Source organism: Poromitra crassiceps, assembly GCF_964638095.1.
Source record: "Poromitra crassiceps genome assembly, chromosome: 22".
Lineage (NCBI taxonomy): Eukaryota > Metazoa > Chordata > Actinopteri > Beryciformes > Melamphaidae > Poromitra > Poromitra crassiceps.
Window position 1 is genome coordinate 3069233 of NC_139647.1, and position 22992 is coordinate 3092224.

At 45.4% G+C, this 22992-nt stretch overlaps 1 protein-coding gene across 1 annotated transcript; it reads left to right on the forward strand.

Moving 5' to 3' along the window:
* Positions 1-1106: 1106 nt before the first annotated feature.
* oga (O-GlcNAcase) lies at positions 1107-21041 on the forward strand. Its single transcript, XM_083658498.1, has 18 exons — positions 1107-1646; positions 3380-3431; positions 3565-3662; positions 4312-4442; positions 4596-4767; positions 4885-4983; positions 6492-6776; positions 7362-7529; positions 7730-7926; positions 8687-8932; positions 9240-9452; positions 12629-12803; positions 15272-15357; positions 16586-16690; positions 16971-17062; positions 17566-17758; positions 17889-18048; positions 18330-21041. Exons 1-18 carry the CDS (start codon positions 1475-1477, stop codon positions 18464-18466), a joined length of 2781 nt encoding a protein of 926 aa, XP_083514624.1. The 5' UTR covers positions 1107-1474; the 3' UTR covers positions 18467-21041.
* Positions 21042-22992: the final 1951 nt, after the last annotated feature.

Below are 22992 nucleotides of genomic sequence, written 5' to 3' on the forward strand. Positions count from 1 at the left end.
GCTGATTCTGACAGCTGATCCTGCTGGGGTAGACTTGGAGCGGTATTATAGGTTGGAGCCAGCTCAGCTTAATTCCTAATATGGAGGTGCTGTCAAGATATTCAAGAGGTTTTGAGATGGCCAACACAATTATGGAAAAAACCCTGAAGGAAATGTGTTTTGTAGTAGGCTACCCATATAGACAGTAAAAGAGTACTGCAAGTCTTTCTGAATCTATAAGAGCATTTGCCTGTCCTGATGAATCCTATCATAATAGTCTGCCCACATCTAAACATGCACCACTTGTGTGTATACATACTGTACATATACACACACACTACAGTATAAATATATAAGCTATAATTAGGGCATTAATTAGAAATTAATTAAAAATCCAGCTCAGTCAGGTCACCCGCACAGGTGCCCTTTACACACCCTGAAGGTTTCAGCCCGATCGCATGTAAAACGGCAGATCTGTGGCCGAACACAGAACTTGAAACACTGGACAGAGCCCACATACTCCATTTGATAGAGATATATAGTATATAGATAGATTAGATAAAAGTGGGCAATATCTGATGATGCCACAATGCGTATGTCGACATCATCAGTGCCTATGACATCAGTGGTGTCATAAGATGATTTTGGTCAATAATGATGTTGATGTCATCAGTGACATCATTATTGACCAAAATCATCTCAAGACATCACTGATGATGTCATAGGCATTGTGACATCATCAGTGACAGTGATGTCATCAGTGATGCGAAGTTGGGAAAATGCACCTCCATGTCAATCGAGGTGATTGTGCGCTGTGGCCACACTGTGGGTGAGCCGAGGCTGCAGATATGTGTATGTATCGTGCCCGAGCCCCCACACACATTAGCCCTGGCAACCATATGTGTATGTATGCATAATATGTATGTAGGTATGTATATGTATGCATGTATTTATGTATGTATGTGATTCTTTTCTCAGTTTGTAAGACCTCTACGCAAATTGCTGGGGATGTGTTGCCTATCTTTTCTCCACTGTAACATCTTTGCTGTTTGGTCACACAGATCCAGTTCTTACTGGTTCTATCTAGTCTCGTGAGCATGCGCATTCGGTGTAAACAGGAAGAACTGACGAAACTAGGGCAACATTTACCAGAACGATAACGAGCGGACAAAAACGACCGAATGTGTTGTTTATGTTTACATATTTAACCAGCAGAGACGAGGTGCCAAATTAGCCGTTGATAATCTAAAAATCACGTCTTGCAGGAGCCGCGAGTAAATTGCCGACAAGGTTGGATACACAGACTTGCTAACATCGTGAGCTAGCTGCTCCACAGACCAAATATTATTGACGCGATTTCATCCCTGTCGCTTTGCTAGGTGGAATGGCCCACTACGACTAGCCTCCTCCTGCCTGGCTGGTTTGCGCAGGTCTCCGTTTGTAAAAACCACTTTCTTCTACATCGCATCACTTTTACTGGAGAAAATCGTAAACAATGGTTCAAAAAGATAAGACGCTGGACGCGTCTCAAGTGGAGGGCGAGCCGAGCCCCAGCCCAGGCTCCGGAGGAGAGGCTTGTGCCGCCGAGGCCCCCGGCCCGGTGGACGAGCCCAGCATTGCAGTCGAAGCGACGGACCACAGAAAATTCATCAGCGGGGTCGTGGAAGGTAACGTTACGTTAATATTGCACACAGATGAGATGATTTGTATACATTCTACAAATGCAATGCAGTGTCATATTTGCAGCGGTCGTAGTTGGTGGGGGACGAAGGTTGTTTTGTTTTTGGCAGATGCCTGGTGAATCATTTGTAAGGGGCGAGGAGTGGTTGACAAATTAATAAAAAAAAACATTTTTTTAAGCCCCCCCCTCCCCTCCAGTGTATTTTGTCATTTTTAGATATTCCATAATGTGTCTGAGTCATGCCCTGACAATGTATTAATTAGCCACACTGGAAGCCAGCCAATCTCCCAAAATGCTGGCTGTCACCTTGATATGTCTTGTACCTTTTGCAAACAATACAGAAACAATTTCTCCCTTATTCTTTTTCTATTCTTATTCTAGTCTTTGAGGCTGCTAATTCTGTCTACTCCTTCAGTATTATTATCTGTTATTACTATAGAAATCCAGATGATGGGGCTCTTGAATTTCTGATTAATTTCAATTATGCAATGTTTTTTATTCATAAACAAAGGTTTTTCAACTCATCATCATCATCATAAAAGGGAAGAAGTAGGCTGTTTGTTTACATTTTTGTCCCACCAATTGGGACGTCACTCACTGATGATGTCACTGTCTATGACATGTCACTCAAGCAATTGTGATATCATGTCTATGACATCATCAGTGATGTCACTCGAGCATTCGATGATGTCATCAGTGAAGGTAAGTGGGCTCTGTCTGTGATTCTGGTCTGCAATCTCGAGCAATTGTGATTCACTGATGACGTCTCAATGTCTGGTCACTCGACAGCACTTGTGATGTCATCAGTGAGTGATGTCAGGCTGCCACGCAGCAGCAGGGAGGATTATGCAACCTTGTCCAAGAAATGGTCATGAGAGAGAGAATCTGAGAGCAGGACACCAAGGAGCACAATAAAATGCTGAACAGAGAAAGGAGGAGGTTTGAGGTACTGCAGAAGGAGAAAGCTGAACTGCAACAAGACAACAAGGACCTCTACCAGGACCTGAGATCAACCCCTGGGGCAGAAGATACAGGCAGATAGAGGAACTGAAAACTTCACACTGACCGTTACCTCCAACAACAGATGCACCACGACAGAGGAGATGAAGGACAGAGGTTGGTGTCCAAGAAGCCTTCCCTTCCCTGGAGAGAGGCATGAACTTCTTAAAGCGAAAAACCTTGACTACACCCACACCTGTGGACGAGCTACCATCTACTTATTCGTCCCCTATATCCACGGAAAAACTTTTTGGAAGTATATTATTAAAAGTCCTTACCGACCAAGATGGCTTCCCAATGCCTTTTTTGTTTCCTCATTAAACGATATTCACAATATCTACAAAATAACATATCATCCTTTGTGTTTCTGTAATCTTACAGGATGTGAATTGTATGTTGCACTACTACAGTTAACATTGTACACATTATAGCATTAAAGACAGCTGCACTGAGACAGTGTTGCAGGAAAAATAAAAGCTGTGTTTCGCCTTAAAGAGCACGGTGCAGGTTGACATTCTGAATGAATTTACCTTTTGGATTCATGATGGGTACAAAAATATCCAGCCATTCTTGGAGAGCCATGTGTATAACGGCGGTGGGCATCCTAAACACATCCCAGCACCAGCTCACACCTGGCTGGGGGGTAAATGGCCAGTTGAAGCAGTTGGGCAGCTGAACATACAGGACGTTGATTGAAACTGCTTGTGTTGTTTGTTCCAGGCTTTTATGGTCGACCATGGACAATGGAGCAAAGGAAAGAGTTGTTCAGGAGGTAGGATCATATTTTTTTTGTTTTATTATTATACCAATAACATCAAATCGTCAATCAAGTGACATTTTGAGTGACATGATCATAGTTACGTGAAAGTGACATAATACAGCTTTTACCACACTGTCTTTCACAGGCAGCAGAAATGGGGACTGAATACATACCTTTATGCGCCCAAAGATGACTACAAACACAGAATGTTCTGGAGGGAGTTGTACTCGGTGGAAGAAGCAGGTGAGGTGTTTTTATTGTTTTATGTCCACTAAAGAGTTTGGGATTATCTCCGTTATCTTGGGGTGAGGGCAATGATGACTGCTTTCCTCAATTAAAAGGCAGCTGGCACACTCAGTTTTAAACATGACTGTGGGCGTCCGGTAGATTCCCTGCCTACCAACACCAGGGTCGCAGGTTCGAGCCGCCGTGTTGCCTCCGGCTTGGTCGGGCGTCCATACAGGCACAATTGGCCGTGTCTGTGGGTGGGAAGACAGATTAGGAGTGTATGTACTGGTCGCTGCACTAGTGCCTCCTCTGGTCGGTCGGGGGGGGGAACTGGGGGGAATAGCGTGATCCTCTCACATGCTCCGTCCTGCCGGTGAAACCCCTCGCTGTCAGGTGGAAAGAAGCGACTGGCGACTGCACATGTGTCGGAGGAAGCATGTGCTAGTCTACAGCTCTCCCCTGATCCAGAGAGGGGGTGGAGCAAACAACCGGGACAACAGGGCGAAATTAGCCAAGTACAATTGGATCAAATGGTGATAAAAAAAAGTTTTAAACATGACTGAAATGTAAAAAAAAAATATATATATATATAATAATAATAATAATCATTATCGCTGCAAAGCAGTACATTCCAGTGATTGATTGATTTCTCCAACTCTCTTAGAGCAACTTATGACTCTGATCAGCGCTGCTAAGGATCATGGGATAGAGTTCATCTATGCCATTTCTCCAGGACTCGACATCACCTTCTCCAATCAGAAAGAGGTTGCTACACTCAAGAGGAAGCTTGATCAGGCATGGCAACATTTTCGACCACAATACTATAATAAAAAAAAAGTGTAATGACACAATCTACATGTAGAAGGTTGCATGCCTCTTCCACCCAGTGTCATCGTATATGAATTGTCTTGATTTCATCATCCCCGCCCTCCTTACTCTCTCCCTCAGGTTTCGCACTTTGGCTGCAAGTCCTTTGCCTTACTGTTTGACGATATCGACCACAACATGTGCCCCGCTGACAAAGAGGTGTTCAGCTCATTCGCTCACACGCAGGTGTCCATCACCAATGAGATCTTCCAGTACCTGGGAGAGCCAGAGACCTTCCTCTTCTGTCCCACAGGTAAGCTGCTCACTGCCTCGCCTGCCTCAGTGTGTCCGTCACACATTCTAATTGGTTGCCCCGAAGGCGACTCGACTTGTTTTATGTATAGATGTTCTCTCTTTCCCTGAAATCCAGAGTACTGTGGAACATTCTGCTACCCAAATGTCGCTCAGTCTCCCTACCTCCACACAATAGGAGAGAAGCTGCTGCCCGGCATTGAGATCCTATGGACAGGTGAGTCTGACGCTATTAGGGCAGAGTATCGTTTAAAAAAATTACGATACCGGCACCTACCGGACCGGTCCCCTTACACTGATACCGATACCAATAGAGAACTCGATTCGATACCTTTTTCGGCGCCAAACTACCAACTCTCTGTCACATGTGACACACTTCGACTTCACCACCACAGACTGTATGAGTTGTAGCTGCTGTGGGAGTGGGCCAATCACACGTTGCATTACATCTAAGAAGACTTGTGGTGATTGGCTGTGAGCAAAACCAAATAAAGAGTTTTTTTTTCTAGATCCGTGTACAAAATGATTGAATGCAGGTATCATTTGACTGAAGAAGTTTTGATACTACTTGCTACTGTGAAATTATATATATATATATTAATTAACTGATGGATTCCCAGATTTCCCAGCCCTAGACGCAATCTATTGGCAGTTGGCCAACAGCATTATTATTACTAACCATATGCACATTAGTGTTCATGACTTGGAGTCAAAGAGGCCATTTACACCTGGCGTTAACAGGTGTTTTCTGCAATCAGATTGCAGAAATGGTTGTCCTCTCAATCCGCATAAAGTTGCTGTATCCAGATTGAGAGGACACATTGCATTTACACTTGTGTTCAATGTGTACACAATGCATCCCTGACCACCTCCGGAGGTGGTTTGGCCGATCAGATTGCAATCCTGCTTCAATGCGTTTTGGGGGTGTTTACACCTGTACTTTTAAAGGTCCCATTCCGTGCAAAAGCTGTTTTTACTTGTAAATGCATATATACTGCTGTCAGCCCTCCCTGTAATGAGTGGTCACACGCTCAGAACTGCCACAGTTGGATTTGTCCCTATCCAGCGTCCCTCTGCAGTCTCCTCCAAGCCACACCCCCAAACGCTTCGTTTGCCCAGAGGGGAATCTGGGGGAATCGGGACGTCACTAGCTTCCTCCTGCATACTACGCGGGTCTCTCTCACACAAGCTACCTGCACTATTTAGTCTATAGCCACAAAATTAACACTTCTAGCTGGAGCGACGCCAACTGTACGTGATCCAGCAACTGCAGAGGTGCATTCGGTAAGTCTAGGCATTTTGAGATGTCCTCTTTAGCGTACCGTTTAGTTAACGATAACTCGCAACCTAGCGTGCTGGTCCACAGACGCTAATCTGATTGGCCACTGGGAGCCTGGGGCGGGCTCTCCCTCAGCGGCCAATGGGAACTGTTAGTTCTGAATATATTATAGAAACAAGCCGTTCTTGGGAAGCAACCAGAAGAGGGAGTGAGAACTCCGTCACAACAAACGGGTTTGCTATATTTTCGACAGATTAATCCAGAATCATGTTTTATGGACCAGAGACACACGTTTTTAAGAGGTTACAGCTGCACGAATTGGGACCTTTAAGTGATAAAACACAATCTGATTGCAATCTGATCACAGAAAACACATGTTAACGCCAGGTGTAAATGGCCTCAAAGATTCACATGATAGATCCCTGTGTGTGGTGTCCTTTCTCCAGGGCCCAAGGTGGTGTCCAAAGATATCACAGTGGAGTCTATTGAGGAGGTGACTAAGATCCTGAGAAGATCCCCGGTGATCTGGGACAACATCCATGCCAACGATTATGACCAGAAGAGGCTCTTCCTGGGTCCATACAAGGGCCGCACCACCGAGCTCATCCCTAGGTTGAAGGGAGTCCTCACCAACCCCAACTGCGAGTTTGAGTCCAACTTTGTTCCCATCCACACCCTGGCCACCTGGTACAAGTCCAACATGAACGGGGTGCGCAAGGATGTGGTTATGAGTAAGTATGATGGGAATGTTTACAAACCCATATTATAATTTGTGTGTGTGTGTGTATATATCTATATATTAGGGGTGCACCGATCACGTTTTTTGCCACCGATCACCGATTACCGATCGCCTATGGGAAATATCTGCCCAACCGATCATCGACCGATTACCGATCACCGATCCTCAAAAAAAGTTTGGAAACGTTATTTCGGTCAATTATTTCTCCCCTTTAATAATACCAATTGGCATTGTATTTTATATCGTTGGAAAGCCTGATTAGTGATAGGGCTTTTTTTTCTTTTTTTTTTATAAAAAAAATATCGGCAATCAGCCGATCGCATATTTGAGGTCAAAATCGGCCGATACAGTTTGCTTGCCGATCAATCGGTGCACCCCTAATATATGTGTATATATATATATATATATATATATACAGTATATACTGTATATATAATGTGGACAGAGTGTGATCTCTCTTTAAGTGGTTTGTTCAAACAGTATGAGGTTGTGCCACACATCATCTGGTATAGTAATAGGACTGTATATTAATGCTGTCATTTTTTCTCTCTCTCCTCCTCCTCTGTCCCCTTCCCAGCGGATGGTGAGGACAGCACCGTGTCCATCCAGATTGGGATACATAAGTTGGAGAACGAGGGCAGCGACGAGGAGCTGGAGACAGACCTGCTGTACAGTCCTCAGCTCGCCCTTAAACTGGCCCTCACAGAGTGGCTGGTGGAGTTTGGCGTGCCTCACCAATACAACAGTAAGAGTAGCCCCCATCCTTACCTCCCATACGGCCTGTGTTGTGTCTGTGTGTTGTGCTGTGAGTGTCACAGCTCCATGCTCATGGCTTTTCTGGCATCTTGAAAACAGGCTCATAATATTTCATGGATCGTCTTAAAATGCTATTTTTACGTTAGGTGAGGGAACACCGCGCCATGAGGCTCTGCTCTTGTCTTCCAGGTCGACAGGTCCCTCACAGCGGTGCCCAGAACTCAACCATAGACGTGTTGTCCCTGAGTGCCCCCCCTCTCTGCTCCCCTACGACAGTCACCACTGTGTTCCAGCAGCCCGTCATGTCTCCAGCCCTGCCCTCCCTCTGCCCCGACCCAGACGCACACCCCATGGTCAAAAGAGGGCAGCAGCAGGAGGAGGAGGAGGTGAGCTTTAAACACCCCATAGACAGCCACTGCACTGTACTCTGCGCAACTTCTGCTCAATCACACAGGTGTGACATTGTTCACTCTGTACCTGTACAGGTGTGACATTGTTCACTCTGTACCTGTGTGATATTACACTTGGCCACAGTGTACCGCACACTTGAGAAAACATTTGGCTACAAATAATTAGGGCTGCAACTAACGATTATTTTCATAATTGATTAATCTGACGTTTATTTTCTCGATTAATCGATTAATTGTTTGGTCTATAAAATGTCAGAAAATGGTGACAAATGACGATCAGTGTTTCCCAAAGCCCAAGATGACGCCCTCAAATGTCTTGTTTTGTCCACAACTCAAAGATAATATCAGTTCACTGTCATACTGGAGTAAAGAAACCAGAAAATATTCACATTTAAGAAGCTGGAATCAGAGAATTTTGACATTTTCTCTTAAAATTGTACTCAAAACGATTAATCGATGATCAAAATAGTTGTCGATTAATTTTCTGTCGATTCGACTACCGGTAATCGATGAATCATTGCAGCTCTACAAATAATGTCTGTTCTTTATTGGGTAGTACGCAATTAATATAGTAAATAAATAAAAGAGACTTTCTCCCCCCAATTTCTGGATCCCTTCCCCCCTCCCCTCTCCTCCCCTCCCCATGCGCTGTGGGTCTCGACAAAATATTTTCTGTGTGCATCTGTGGAAAAGGTTATGAGAATTATTTTTGACATTGTTCCCGTCTGTTGTGGAGGTGGAGAAGAAAGATTCCGATGAGGAACCCATGGAGATGGTGGTGGAGAAGCTGGACGAGACAGAAGCCGAGGCTGACGCAGAGGGCAAACACGTTGTCATCCTGGCCGACAAGATGGCTGAGGACCTCAAGCCCATGGATACAGACAAGGAGAGCCTGGCAGAGTTCAAGTCTCCTGAGGAGTGCATCCAGGAAGACTGTGGAAGTGATATCGCTCCCATGCAAACAGATGAGCTGCTCAAACAGGTGCCACATGTGCTTGCAATATTTTATAATATAAATTATCAGGTGCATGCAACTTTTATGACGGTGTTGGTCAGTCTGTCTGCATGGCAATTATGCTGCAATAACAATGATTGAAGTGATATATATCACAGTACTCAATATATCGCAATACTAAGCATATTGCAATACTGTCGTATCGTGACTTAACTATCGTGATAATATCGTGTTGTCGGGCACCTGGTGATTCCCCACCCATGTGTGCATCCACTGCAGTTGAATACAAAAACGCCTTTCCGCTAGAAAGTCCCACGATGGCTTGTTTTTTTAGTTTCCTCAGGATCTGTTTGTTCCTGGGCCCGATGAGACGCCCCTGTTCACAGCAGAGCCCCTCACGCTGGAGGACCTGGGTCTGCTGGCGGAGCTCTTCTACCTGCCCTACGAGCACGGACCCAAGGCTGTGCACATGTTGAAGGAGTTCAACTGGCTGAGGGCCAACAGCAGCATCGTCAGTGTCAACTGTGAGGGCGAGGAGCCAGAGAAGGTGGGTTTGAGCCTCATCCCTCCCTGAGAGAACTGTTACATTATTATATATTTTTTTTAAATATTTTATTTTGCAATTTTCAAAACGTGAAGGACAAAGGGCTCAGACACAGAAAGAAAGAAAAACAAAACAAACATATAATTCACATTCCAATACTACAGCTTGGCTTGGTGCCTATGTGCCTGCAAGAGATGTCCGTGGGATCCCGCGTAAAGGGTCCATGAGAGGTCAGTTAGGCGAGTCACGTATCGCTATTAACCTCGACCAAATAGGCCAGAAACGGGTCCCAGATAACCAAGAACTTCCCAAGCGAATTGCTAGAACTGTTCCATTATGGCCCAATTCCACAGCAGCTAGTAGCGCGGTCCCGCTCCGCTCGACTCGACTTTTGGTCTCATCCCACCGTCAAAAACCGGCCCAGCTCGGTTTGATTCGAGGCCGAGTCGTGCTACTTTTGGTCCCTGCCTCGTCGGGGTACTTCGGGCTGGCGAGTAGGTCCCAAATGGTGACGTAAAACTCTGATGGCTACTGATTGGTCAGAGAGAATCGTGTTTACTCTGTCTACTGACTGTCAATGCAATGCTGGCGGCTGCATACCAGTTTAGTGGTCTTACCTTATCTTCTGTTATGTATATTTCCATCAGTATTTTGTGTCGCTGCCTTCACCTCCGGTGAAATAAAATCGTGGCGGGTGTTCAATTGTCTGAGAAAAAAGTCCGCTGCTCGCTCAGGGAGCTCTGTAGCTGAGTGGAGGCTGCAGCGCTCCGCTAGGCCGCAGTGGGTGTTTGGAAGCCCCGGTCTTGCCTGGTGAGAGGCTGCGGGGTAGAGGCTTCACTCTGTTGCGCCTCTCCCGTCCCCGCACAGCGCAGCGCATGCCTGTGATATCATTCTCTTGGCCGATTGTCACATTTGCCCATGTACACTGTAGGTCATTTAGAGGCACCAGTATTTCATAAACAGTTTAAAAGTTCTGTGGATGGATTTAATTGTAACGTTATGTTATAGCCGAAGGACAGATATGCGGTCGCTATTTTTAGACGACCAGCTGTGGGCGGGGGTGGGTGGGGGCAGATGATCCGCGGTGGAAGCAAAACGTCCATAGGGCTGATACGATTAGAGCCGAGTGGTGACGAGCTGTACAGGGCAGTAAAATGTGGTGGAAATGAGCCATTATTGACAGGGAACTTATTCAGGCCTGGGGATGGTGCTAGGCACTACAAAACAAAATGGTGGATTTGTACTACCTATACTGCCCATTGGGTGGTGTGCTTGTGACGGGAGATGAAACATAACGAGCTTCATGTTGTAGTAACTGTGTATTGAGTAAATAGATTAGCCCAGCCATTAAGCCCAGCCACGTAAAATGCCACGGCCCACTTTGAAATGTGAAAATCTTCCGTGGCCCACCCAACCCTTTTAACACGTTCACTGCCATTGACGAGATATCTCGGCTTACAAAATCCAACGGTTGACTGCCAATGACGAGATATCTCGGCTTAAAATTTTTTTTTTTTTTTTTTGACGGTGGGACGTGGATCAACGCTCCCCACGTCTCCTATAAAAATATTGGAGCCACCGAACGTGTACAACCCATTCCACCGACCCACTAAGTGGCGACAGTGTTCTCCAGACTAGAGGAAGGCAAGCAAAAAGCAGTGTGAGGAAGCCATTCTCATGAAAATGGATTGGCAAAAACGCTTTCACTTTCGCGCTTGGGAGCTGGCGGTGGGGTTTTGCAAATTTGCATAATAGATTACGGGTGGAACACACTTTGAAACACGCAGCATAAATAAGACCAGAATCGCAAAAGCTTCATCAAAGCTCTCAGAACCCCAAGAAACGAGCAGCCCATCCACACTTGCCCAGCGGCCGCCAGCAGACAGGCACAGCAGCAGCAAAGCAGTGAGCCTGGTGACGCGAGGTTACAGCAGCAACAGAAACGAGCTTGTGACACGCCCGCTGCAGCCAAGAAGAACACACACGGAGGGAGGAGTTTGAAGGAGAGGGGTGTTTCCTGCTGTTATGGAGGAAATTACTGTTCAAAACTATTGTTTAGATGTCTGACGTCTTACTGATGCCAAAAATGAATGGTTAAAGTGACTGTTCTATCGAATTTCACAAAAAGCCGTTTATCTCAGAATAAATTTTCAGATGCTGAAACCATGCTGTATTCAACTGCTAATGCTTACATAACTACTAACTCTACAAACTAACTCTTTTAGACAGAGAAAGCACACATTCTATTAGTTCTTTTGAGATATTGTGTGTTCACAAAATCCTAACAGAAACGAATCCTCGGCTCTTGAAAGATGAGCCAGAATCCTCAAAAAAAAACCTTGGCAGAAGCTAACTACAGTATTGAAAAACGGCTGGCAGTGAATGTGTTAATCACAACTCTGATCAACACATGAGACTTCAGATGAACTATATCCCGATATTTTTTTATTCTGTTAACAGAGCATGTGAACGTGCTTTTGAGGCTCACCTGGTAGCACGCGTACCACGGAGGTTCGCTCTTTCGCGCGACCGACGCGCGTTCGAATCCGACCCGAGGTCCTTTGCCGCATGTCATCCCCTCTCTCTCTCCCCACCTTTTCTGTCTGCCTACTGTCCTATCTAATAAAGGCAAAAAGGCTAAAAAAAAGATCTAAAAAAACAAACAGAGCATGACATGCCAGATTGCCAACATTTTCTCCTCGCTTAGTCATCAGAACACATTCGTTGAGAAAACTACAGGAAAAAAAAATCAGTCCACAATCTATGAATGCTGTGAAAAATGCTACCTTATCTGTAAACGGGAGACTCATTGGAACCCATTTTCATTCAGATATCTTGGAGGTGAGAGGTCAAGGGACCCCTTTGAAATCGTTTTTCCCTCACCAAGATTTAGCCTACATTTGCAGCGTTATTTAGCCCTCTTCCCGACAAGCTAGCAGGACATGGTTGGTGCCAATGGATGTCTTCTAGTTTCATAGGATCCAGGATGGGTTTCCAGGCAGTACCTCCACGGGCCACACTTTGGTTTCCATGCAGTACCTCCACGGGCCACACTTTGGGAATCACCGGATTAGGCCGTCGCCCCTCCGTCGCCCCGTTATTTCCTTGTACTCGTATTCCAACTGGTTTTTTCTCCACAACTTTTTCCCCTCATTTCCAATCACTGTTTTGCGCCGCAGGTGGCAGAGTGGCAATCTAGGGCCGAGCAGTTTGAGGAGATCTGCTGCTCCGTCATCCACATGTTCACACGTCTGACCAACTCGCCCAACCGAAGCATCCTGTACGACCTGTACCCGTACATCTGGGACATCAAGAGCATCATTTCTCTGGTCAAGTCTTTTGTCCAGTGGCTTGGTATGTATGAGCAGGAACACAGGGCCCTTACCCCTCCCTACACATGAGAACACAGGGCCCTTATTTACCCCCTACACATTAGAAGTATAGCAATAGTGTGATTGGATCTGGGAATACTGACCATAGTCAGTCTCAGAGACAGTCACACACAAAATCACCATATCGCTATTTTTGTTATTATTATGGATATGACATGATATTCAGAATATCTAAAGAACACGGTTCCCCTCCGGATGAAGTCACATTCTGCGCAGCGATTTAGCTTTGAGTGATAAGTCTTAACTCCCAAATGTTTCTCTCTGACAGCTTCTCTCTAACTTGTCATTTGTTTCTATCAGTAGGCTCATACAGTAGAGATGGCTCAGACCAGCCCCGATGCACCTACTCAGGAGAACTCACACCTGGCTTTTGACATTTGACCGTGACACATGATCGTCATTCTTCTCACAGACAGCTTTAACTCTATTCACCTTATGTTCAGGCGCGGGGGGCGGGCCAAATTCTTCCGGGTCGTGTTAACACTTCCAAAAGAACGTCAGAAGAAGAGAGTTGTTTTTGTAGCGGACAGTGCAGGGGGTAAAACAAAGAACGTAGCCTACTACCTTGAGCTCGGTACACAGCAAGCAAGCGGAGTATCCACTGCTAGCCAGGTCAGATAACGTTATCGTCGACGATGACGAGCACTTTCTTGTAAAACATACCTGGACTCCAACAAAGAAAGCTTCAGATGGTTTTCTCTCCTCCGAGCGCAGCTCGAGCCATTTACGTCTATAAGACCTGCAGACGTTAGCGTAATTCCCTGGAATGCGAGAATTAACGAGCCAGTTACATGGCATTGCATTCTTAGACATTGCCGTTTGCTTTTATTATATATTATATATGTTACATACAATTGGCTAAATTATTAGTTAATTCAGAGTTAGATTATATTGGAGCAGCCGTCATTTTTCTTTTTCTTTTTTTTTGCCGGAAGTCATCACACGACCACACAACCGGGTCAAATGGGCGTGGCTACATAAGGTGAATAGTTATGGTCAGTGTGCTAAGCCTAGCACAGATGTTTGGTTGGACCAAGCAAGACCAAGAGTTGTAAGTCTGCTGCCTAACGGTGACTGCATCGAGAAGACTAAGCAGGCTTGGTAGATCATTCATTTGGAAGTATCCACTGAGAAGCAATGAATTGTTAGTCCCTTATTTCACTTGGGAATGCTGAGGGAAGCCAGTTCTGAGTTCCTCCCCCCCCGTGGGTGCATCTGTGTGCTGTGCTGCGCCAGCTCTCATCAGAGGAAGTGGCTTAAGGCATTAGGGTGAGGTTGATACTTGAAAGCAACAGTGCTAGGTGTCATACCCGCGCGCGCTGCGTTTGTCTGGTCACATGACAGGGCGTCCCCGTCACCACTGTTACACAGCCATTCAAGACTGAGACGGGATGCCACCTTTGTAGCTGTAGAGAATTTGTGACAAGCAGCTGCTGTAACTTTGCTAGCAGCAGCACTACTATACGTAGTCACAATGAACCCAAGTGTTTTAGATATCCTCCTACCCAGGCTGGGTCCCCTGCAGCGTAACAACCCATCTCTGGGCTGTCCTGGTCGTGGCTTTGCATGAGAAGACGAGAGAGGCCTCCTGATACAAGGGGTGATCATACTAACCTCTCATTCTGTCTTCCTGGTTGGATGACGCATGCTCCCTGGTCATGTGACGAGGCAGACACCATGCTCCCTGGTCATGTGACGAGGCAGACACCATGCTCCCTGGTCATGTGACGAGGCAGACACCATGCTCCCTGGTCATGTGACGAGGCAGACACCATGACAATGTGACTTCACACGGGCGGGCGAGATGAGTGGGGTGATGGCAGCTGAAGCTTACAGCTTTAGACTTTGAGTTGTGTGCTTTTGGCTTCTGATATCCACCATCCTGCTCAATATTTATGCTCTTCAACTGAAGCAACTTGCACTTACTGAAACATCAAGGCACACCCATTATGTCCTTATATGGTGTTAAAATGGCGCCCTCTCTTTGGTCATTGTCCCTCTGCATGAATGAGCTAGATTCTTGCAAGACCATCATAACATAATCATGACACTTTTTCATTGACATATTAGTAAAGTTCAGGGTGTAAAGCACAGGGTCAAAAGTGATTTGTTTTTAAGTGATTCTTTTAAACATACAAAAAAGTATTACAAAAAAATGCATTAAGCCTAAATTAGATTAGATTTCCCCTGAGTTGCACACGTAAGCTTTAGTTGCTTGAGCCCCATTGCATCGTAAAATATTCCTTTTGATAATGTAAGTCCTTGCGTTTTTCTGAATTTGGGAATTCAATTGATTCATTGATTTGGATTATGCTAATCGATACCTATGACTCCCCCCCTCCCCTTCCTCCCCATCTCCCCACCCCATCATCTTGTGTCAGAGAGCCCCATCTTGTGGTAACGATGTCCGCTTGGCTCTGCTCCTAACAGGGTGTCGTAGTCAGTCCTCAGCACAATTCCTTAGTGGAGACCAAGAGCCCTGGGCCTTTAGGGGAGGTCTAGCAGGAGAGTTCCAGGTATCCAATCATGCACTGAATTCACAGCAATCAAAGAGTGTTATGAGTCAAGAAGGCAATGTATTGCGTGCGCAGGTACGAAAGGGTTTGGTCTGTCTAAGGTGAGCTGATTGTGATGTTTTGGCCTCTACAAAGAATATGGTTTCATCCCCCTTCCTTGTACCACAACAAAGATGTCCATGTGCTGAGCTATGAGAACGTGCCTCAGTGTCTAGACGACATCTCTCATCAGTTTGGGAGGCATCGTCTGTCTTAGGGGGAAAAGGGTGACCTGAAAATCCATCCACACAAAAAGAGAGTTTACAGCCAATGTTTTTGGCGCCGCATTTTCTAATGGACTTTTCTATTTGGATTTCTTTCAGCGGCTGCCCAAAAGGAGATGCTGCTTTTCCGTAGCACACACAACAGCGCAAGCTAGCATGGGCTAGGTTTTTATTTTCATGACATCTCATTTCTTTGCAGGAAAGCACAGCACACACACACAAACCCCCCCCCCCCCCATCCCTTTGCACGCGCATCGCACCGCGCCAGCGAGAACGCAAGCGTGTTCACAAGTGGAAAACTCTATGAACAAACAAACACACTAATTGTACCAGCACTAAAAATAATATCTCCAACTTTGGAGAGTAGCAAGACTCATTAGTGGCGATCGATCGATCGGTCGATCCGCCATGAGTGAATGATCTCTGATAAGTCTTATTCCTCATTGACCTCTTTGGCTTTGTTCCTGGAGTTCTCTCTGTCTCTCTGCGCACGCATCATGACTTTTCTCAACAGGGGGTCCTGCCACCTGCGCAGCGAAATCTATTGTGATGCTTTAACACAAGGGAAAGGAGCATCTCCTTCAGCCAGGAAAAACCTTACTCAGACCAAAGCGCTACCCTCATTTTCATTCATTTGATTTGACAAAGAAATGTGGATTGCCTGTTGTCCTCTGTTCTTTTAGCAAAAGTCAGAAAGGTGTTGTGTGATGTTTGCTGCTGTGGTCCACTGTCAGATCAACAAGGGACATGGGTCATTTTATGTTACATCTGTATATGATGATTTTTTTTTTTTTTTTTTTTTTTTTTTTTACAATATTTCTCAGTCCAGAGCGACCGTTTTCCCCAGTTTCCCCTTGGTCTGATAGTAGCTCAACTGCAGCAAATAGGCTGTGAGGCAGTCAGCCAAGGCCAGCACAACACCTGCTCACCTGGAAACTGAACCGCTCTGTTTTGATTACCCACAGCGATTGTTACCAATAGATGGGGCAAATGATCTTTTCTACCAACCTCCACCCTCAACGCCAACCTCCAAAATCTATTCCATAAGGCCATACTTCCCCAGAGATCAGGTGAGATATGCAGGTGTTTGTGTGTGTGTGTGTGTGTGAGGGGGGGGTGGGGGGGTTCCTGTTTTTGAGTATCACAAAGCAAAAATGCTTAGAAGCACTGCATGATTTACATGTATGATTGCTGAAAGTATGTCGTCAGATGTATGTGCTGAATAAAGAGAGCTTTAGCTAGCTTCTTGATGTAGCATTTTCTGGGCTTGGTTAATCTGAGGTTAAATGCACTGTTGGAGGCCATAATGGGTTCAATTATTATATATACGTTGTGTCTGTCTTTTTGCAGACATCTGTCTATAAAATCTGCAAAGAGATGTACTCTGAAGGAATCGAAGAACTTCCTTTCCCTGAGCAGGATCCCGACCTCATAGGAGACAGGTAAGACATGGAGTTATATTCTAGACTAGTAAATGTTCACAGCAGTGTTGTCAAGTCACTATATCTCAAGGCCAAATCGAGTCTTGAGTTCCCAGTGCTCAAGTCCCGATCACCAAAAAAGAGACAGTCGAGTTCGAGTCAAATTATTAGGGCCTATTACAAAACAATAACAAAAACAACTAGAGGGCACTCGGTAGGGTACATACCTCCACCACGGCAGCCAACTCTGTGGCGGAGGTATTTATATATATAAAAAAAGGCTCTATCAACACGTCCGAGTCACCAACTCCCGAGTCCAAATGCATGAATGCTCGACCCCAAGTCCGAGTCATCAGTGCTCACTGCTCAAGTACAAGTCGAGTCAAATCAGTCCCGAGTCCGAGTCCTGGACTTCGAGCACTACAACACTGGTCCACAGTAGCTGCTCACCAGAGCCTCGCCTGCAGCTTTTCTCTGCAGTGCAAATCAATATGGCTGACTAAATGTTCACTATGTGTCGACAGGTTAGTAGGAGGTTTCCTGACTTTGAGTCCAAACTACGGCTTTGTGCTCGAAGACGAGGAAGGGATCTGCGGTTACGCTCTCGGTACCGTGGACGTCCGGCCCTTCCTCAAGAAGTGCAAGTTGAACTGGATCCCCTTCATGCAAGAGAAATACCTCAAACCGGACTGTGAGAAGGACCTCTCAGACGCTGAGGTAGACTCCAAATGCACCTGTCTAAGTCTTACCTCATCGTCTTCGTACCCGCGTGATTGTGTCACCTCTTGAATTCACGCCATTATTCAGTTGGACATGACGATCTCTTGTCTATCTGTCCTCCTCGTAGAAGATGATGCTGAGTTTCCACGAAGAGGACGATTGTCTTCCAGAGACGTTCCTCTCCAACTTCCCCTCTCTCATCAAGGTCGACATCCACGCCCAGGTCACTGACCCCAGTGTGGCTAAAAGCATGATGGGCTGTCTGCTGTCTTCCATCAAGGCCAACGGTAGGTGGCAGCCATCAACTATGAGTACTAACTTGCTGCTGCTTTTGACCATTGTTGCCACTACTTATTACTACAACTACGGGAAGCGTGTGTGAGCAAGACGGAGAGAGAGATCAACCGGAATCAATTAGATAGATATGTTTTATTACATATTTTTCTTTTTGAAAATGGCCACTGAGTCAGTCAACTGGAATTGATGCCGGTGTTAAAATCCCTCTGCCCGCCCTCTTTTGCTGACTGGCTTTTGTTTCCGTCTGTTTTTTTTTGTCTTTCACTTCCAGGGTCGCACGGCGTGTTCTGCGAGGTGCGTCAAAGCGATAAGAGGATGTTGGACTTCTACAGTAAGCTGGGCTGCTTTGAGGTCGCCAAGATGGAGGGCTTTCCCAAAGATGTCATCATTATGGGACGCAGCCTATGAGGAAGTGTGCACTGATAACAACAACAACCGCTCCAAACAGACCCGAGAGAGAGAGAGAGAGAGAGAGAGAGAGCAAGCAGCAGTCGACGTCGAGGCTGATGAACATGTTTGCTACCGTCATGAGACAAACTTCCATGATGATTTTATACTACGTTAGCATCTGGGCTAGCCCCGAGAGAACCTGTTTTTAAGATTGTGTACAGAAGCACAGCAGTTGCACAGTTTCCCCACAGTGCTGTTGGATTCAGAGAATCCAAAAGCTTTAAAGGGCCAAGACGTGATCTGTAGTCTCGATAAGTGCGTTGATTTGAGCCGACATGGAAGAGTCGTCCTCCAGCATTGAGTTCTAGGCTCCTCTGGGCTTCTTCCCTCGTTATACCTCCAGGAGGCAGGAGGTGACAAGTCCATAAACAACAACTCCACTTTTCTGATTTAGTCGCCACACGGATTTTGGCCCCCGCGTGCCATAAGGTCAAGTGTCTGAATGTGACACGGAGAGAGCAGAGCTGTGTCTCACGTAGTGCCTTACTACCCTCTTAGGGTCCTGCTGTTACCAAGCTGGGACAAAAGCAGGACACTACTACTATACGGGTTGTAAGGTGTTCTGTGAGATGTTGTCTTTCATCATCACACCTTATGGTATGTCCATTGGCTCTTCAACAGATTTGGGGAAAGACGAGGCCTTAAGTATACCATCACCATATTCTCCTGATTTTGAAGAGGCGTGTCTCTGACAGAATGATTTGAAGAGGTATGTCTGACAGAATGATTTGAAGAGGTATGTCTCTGACAGAATGATGTGAAGAGGCATCACTCTGACAGAAAAATCTGGCATGTATATGCCATAAGACACCAGGTGCATGCATATGGAGGGTGACATATATGGCTTTTGTGGTTTGCTACAGCCCTAAATAGTTGGTAGTGACAGACCAGCAAAGTGCAGCATCTGTTGAGACATTTGAAGACTCCAATAGAAATCCTCTGATTTTGGGAAGTGAGAGAAGCTTCTTCTATTGGTTAATGAGCATAGTTCTCAGCCAATCCCTTTCCAGCACTTTGCTTTTGGCCATACTTTTTCCCTTTTCTTTTAATCGGCAGTTTTTCCCATTTATATTTCCTCTTAGCTCTTGCCTTTTGGTTCATTGCCTTTGAATTTTAGTTTGATGTTGCAGAGTCCAGTGTTCAGGGGCTTGTTTCTGCTTCAAGGCGTTCTTATCTGTGTCAATCAGTTACAGCGAAAAGATTTGTGGCTCAAATTCTGGCCGTGCAGCCTGCAACTCCCTGGCATCAACTGTCAAATGTCTTATCAGTAACCTACCTGATCTTATCAGTAACCCACCTGATCTTATCAGTAACCTACCTGATCTTATCAGTAACCTACCTGATCTTATCAGTAACCTACCTGATCTTATCAGTAACCTACCTGATCTCACACTCCAGCACAGACTGCTTTCAGGAAGCAGGAAGTGATGGACGCAGGCTTCCCCCACGGGCAGAGAAAAACTCAGATGGTGGAAAATTTATGGAAATTTTGACATTTTCTAACGGTTCTGGAAACATTGTTTTTTTTGTTTCATAAATGGGTTTTTGATTGGTAAAGTAGTTCATGTGAAACTTGCTCATTGGTATAGCTCGTTACCTTTTGAAGTAAACGAAAAATGTCCTTATTACAAAAGCCCAACGTGATAGCAGTGCCCAGTGGAAAAGTGCATCGAGACATTCCGACCAGCTATTTAGCAGAAAAATGTAACATTTGAAATGGGAGGCTGGTAAATATTCACATTCTTAGTAAAAAAAATGTGTAGGAATCCTGTCGACAATTATGAGTAAGCTTCCAACCCTCCCACTAACCCAAGACCTGAACCACAAAGCAGATGGTCATCTGGGGGTATATTCAAGAGATTGCAGTGTTAGCACATGTTCAGGTGTTGCTGTGCTAAACTATACGTTTTTCTTGGCACGGTAAGTCAGTCATGTCACATCTCTGGGTTGCATTTGGCTGCGTTCCTTCCTGCGCCGTTTACAACATTGCTGCACACTCTTGAATGTATGTTCTCTCAGTGAAGCCTTGGCCAGCGCACTTTGGACCGCTGAGCTTATTGAGTCCTGTCACCAAAGTGGCACTGACTCCCACACCGTTGTACTAATTGTGGGGGTTCTGGAATCAATATTCCCGGGCCTTTTCTTATCTCTGTTGAATGTTTTATACTCGGACGCATTTTCCCATTTCTTTTTGTAAATCTAGAGAGTTTAAAAAAGAAAAAGAAGAAAAAAAAGGATGATCTGTTGCTCATGCTTTTCAGTAGCTGCCTGCCAATGTGATGCTTTGATACTGTGTACATTTCTGATGGGCATGATGAGGTGTATTGGGGTTTGCTGTGGGCAGCCATTAGAATAACCTCATCGTATGCCGCATAGGGGGAGGAAGCATGCCACGCACCTCTGTGCATAATACTCTCATACAGTACATACTGTAGACAGTCTGTAAACACTGTTGATCATAGTGTTATTCTTTTGTATATCTGTCTGTTGAAGTTATATCCACCGTTATGTTTTTCTTAAAAGGATGCCCCACTGCCCTGTTCTGTCCAGCCCCGCCCCCCCTTCCCAGCTGTGAGGTGTTATAAACTCAACATCACACCTGCTGTTCATCCCGGCGTGGCAGCAAAGTCCTCACGCTCGTTTTGAAATGGTTCTTTTTGCAGTTGGTGTAGAGCTTTCTCCTCTGACAACTTGATTTCATAGACACATAGGCTGTAACTGAGAGAAATATTCGATTCGGTTGTATATTTTTGATTATACATTGTTGGAATTTGAGTTCGGGGATGGGGGAGGGGGGGGGGGTCATAAAAGTAACAATTTATGTAACATTTGTATGTAAGATAAGATTCAAAACGAATAAATGATAAGTGTTACTGCCTTGCTCTTCTTATCGGTGCTGCACAGAATGTTCTGTTTGGATCGCACGCGTGTGCGCACACATACACACACACCGCTACTTTATCACAATACTTAGGTCAGGATACAATGCTATTGCAAATTAAAAAATATTGCGATTTATTACCTTTATGCAAATGATGTCCCCAAAGGAAAAAAACGTTTATCTAATGAAAGTTTCCAATCTGTTCATTTAAGTTCAATCATTTTTATTGCAGCAAAATGGGATTGTCAAGCAGACAGAGTGACCAACACTGTAACACTGTCATAAAAAAAATGTCATAAATGTTGCATGCACAATATTGTGATATTTGGCATTCGTACCACACAAAATATAATGCTGTATACTATGCTGTATCGACCCTCCACCCCTAGCAGGCACACACACACACGTCAGATCATAAACAGGACAAGCTATTTTGCACCACACACTTGCAAACAAGATACACACATACTATCTTTACTGCCCATAAATGACTATGTGTATTTCCCTGTGCAACTTGACACTATAAGGCAACCAATTAGCATAGAAAACACTCATTACAATGAAGCACAATTCTAGACTATTACTAGAACTTAGTAACATGAGAATAAACCATTTGAGGCCTCGGCCCAGAGCTCATGCATGCACGCGCCATGCTGACTCCATTACAGACATATCACTTTCCGTATAGGAAAGTGTACACAGGTGAAGTCACTCTAACCTGTACCTCTTACTGTTATAGACGGTTTTCACCAGCTACAACCCCACGGCACTTCCTTTTCCTCAGCTTCTTCTACTGTGTTTTATGGCGGTTGGCATCCTTAAATGTTGCATTACCGCCACCTGAATTGTATCAGCTTCACAGTGCTAACTATTGACAGTGTCCACTTTCTCAGCTATTCAGGGGAAAACACTGACATAGCCTACTTCTATTTCTATTTTTTTTATTTTTGCTATGTAAACGTTTAAATGTAAAGATAGGCCTATGCGTGATCTTTTTTTCCGTTTAAATGTAAAGTTTCGTTTCGTTTAAATGTAAAGATTCGTTTAAATGTAAAGATAGGCCTATGCGCGATCTTTTTTTTCCCATGATGGCGAAGGCATGACCCACCCCTCTCTGCCTCTAATTGGCTGACTGCACTCGGCTGCTCTCGCCTGCTTCCCAGGCGTTCCCAGGCGAGCCAGGGTCATCTCAAGCCCCACCCCACTCCTCCCCCTCTCCCCGCCTCTTCTTCTCCCCCTCTCTCCTCTGGTTCTCCCCACCCACCCCGGTCAGCGGTCGCCTTTTATACACGTCCGAAACAGCGCAGGACAACGCGATTGGCTGGCTCAGATTTGAACAGATCTGAGCCAGCCGATTGGCTGTTATCCTGTGATGACGTAATGCTCTGTGCCCAATGACCGGATGGACCATATACGGACTTCCTCCCCCCGAGCCTAACGGCTAACATTCGCTAGTTAGCCAACCCATGAGCCAACCAACCAGCATGTCCTGCGCCCCATGACCGGATGGACCATATATGAACTTCCTCCCCCCGAGGCTAACGGCTAACATTCGCTAGTTAGCCAACCAACCAGCAGCTAACATTAGCTAGCTAGCTAGCTT

Excerpts from the sequence above, each read along its gene's own strand:
- oga (XM_083658498.1), top strand. The coding sequence starts at position 1,475 with ATGGTTCAAAAAGATAAGACGCTGGACGCGTCTCAAGTGGAGGGCGAG. Across the intron at positions 3,663-4,311 it reads GTACTCGGTGGAAGAAGCAG|AGCAACTTATGACTCTGATC; the intron begins GTGAGGTGTTTT and ends CAACTCTCTTAG. Across the intron at positions 4,443-4,595 it reads TCAAGAGGAAGCTTGATCAG|GTTTCGCACTTTGGCTGCAA; the intron begins GCATGGCAACAT and ends TCTCTCCCTCAG.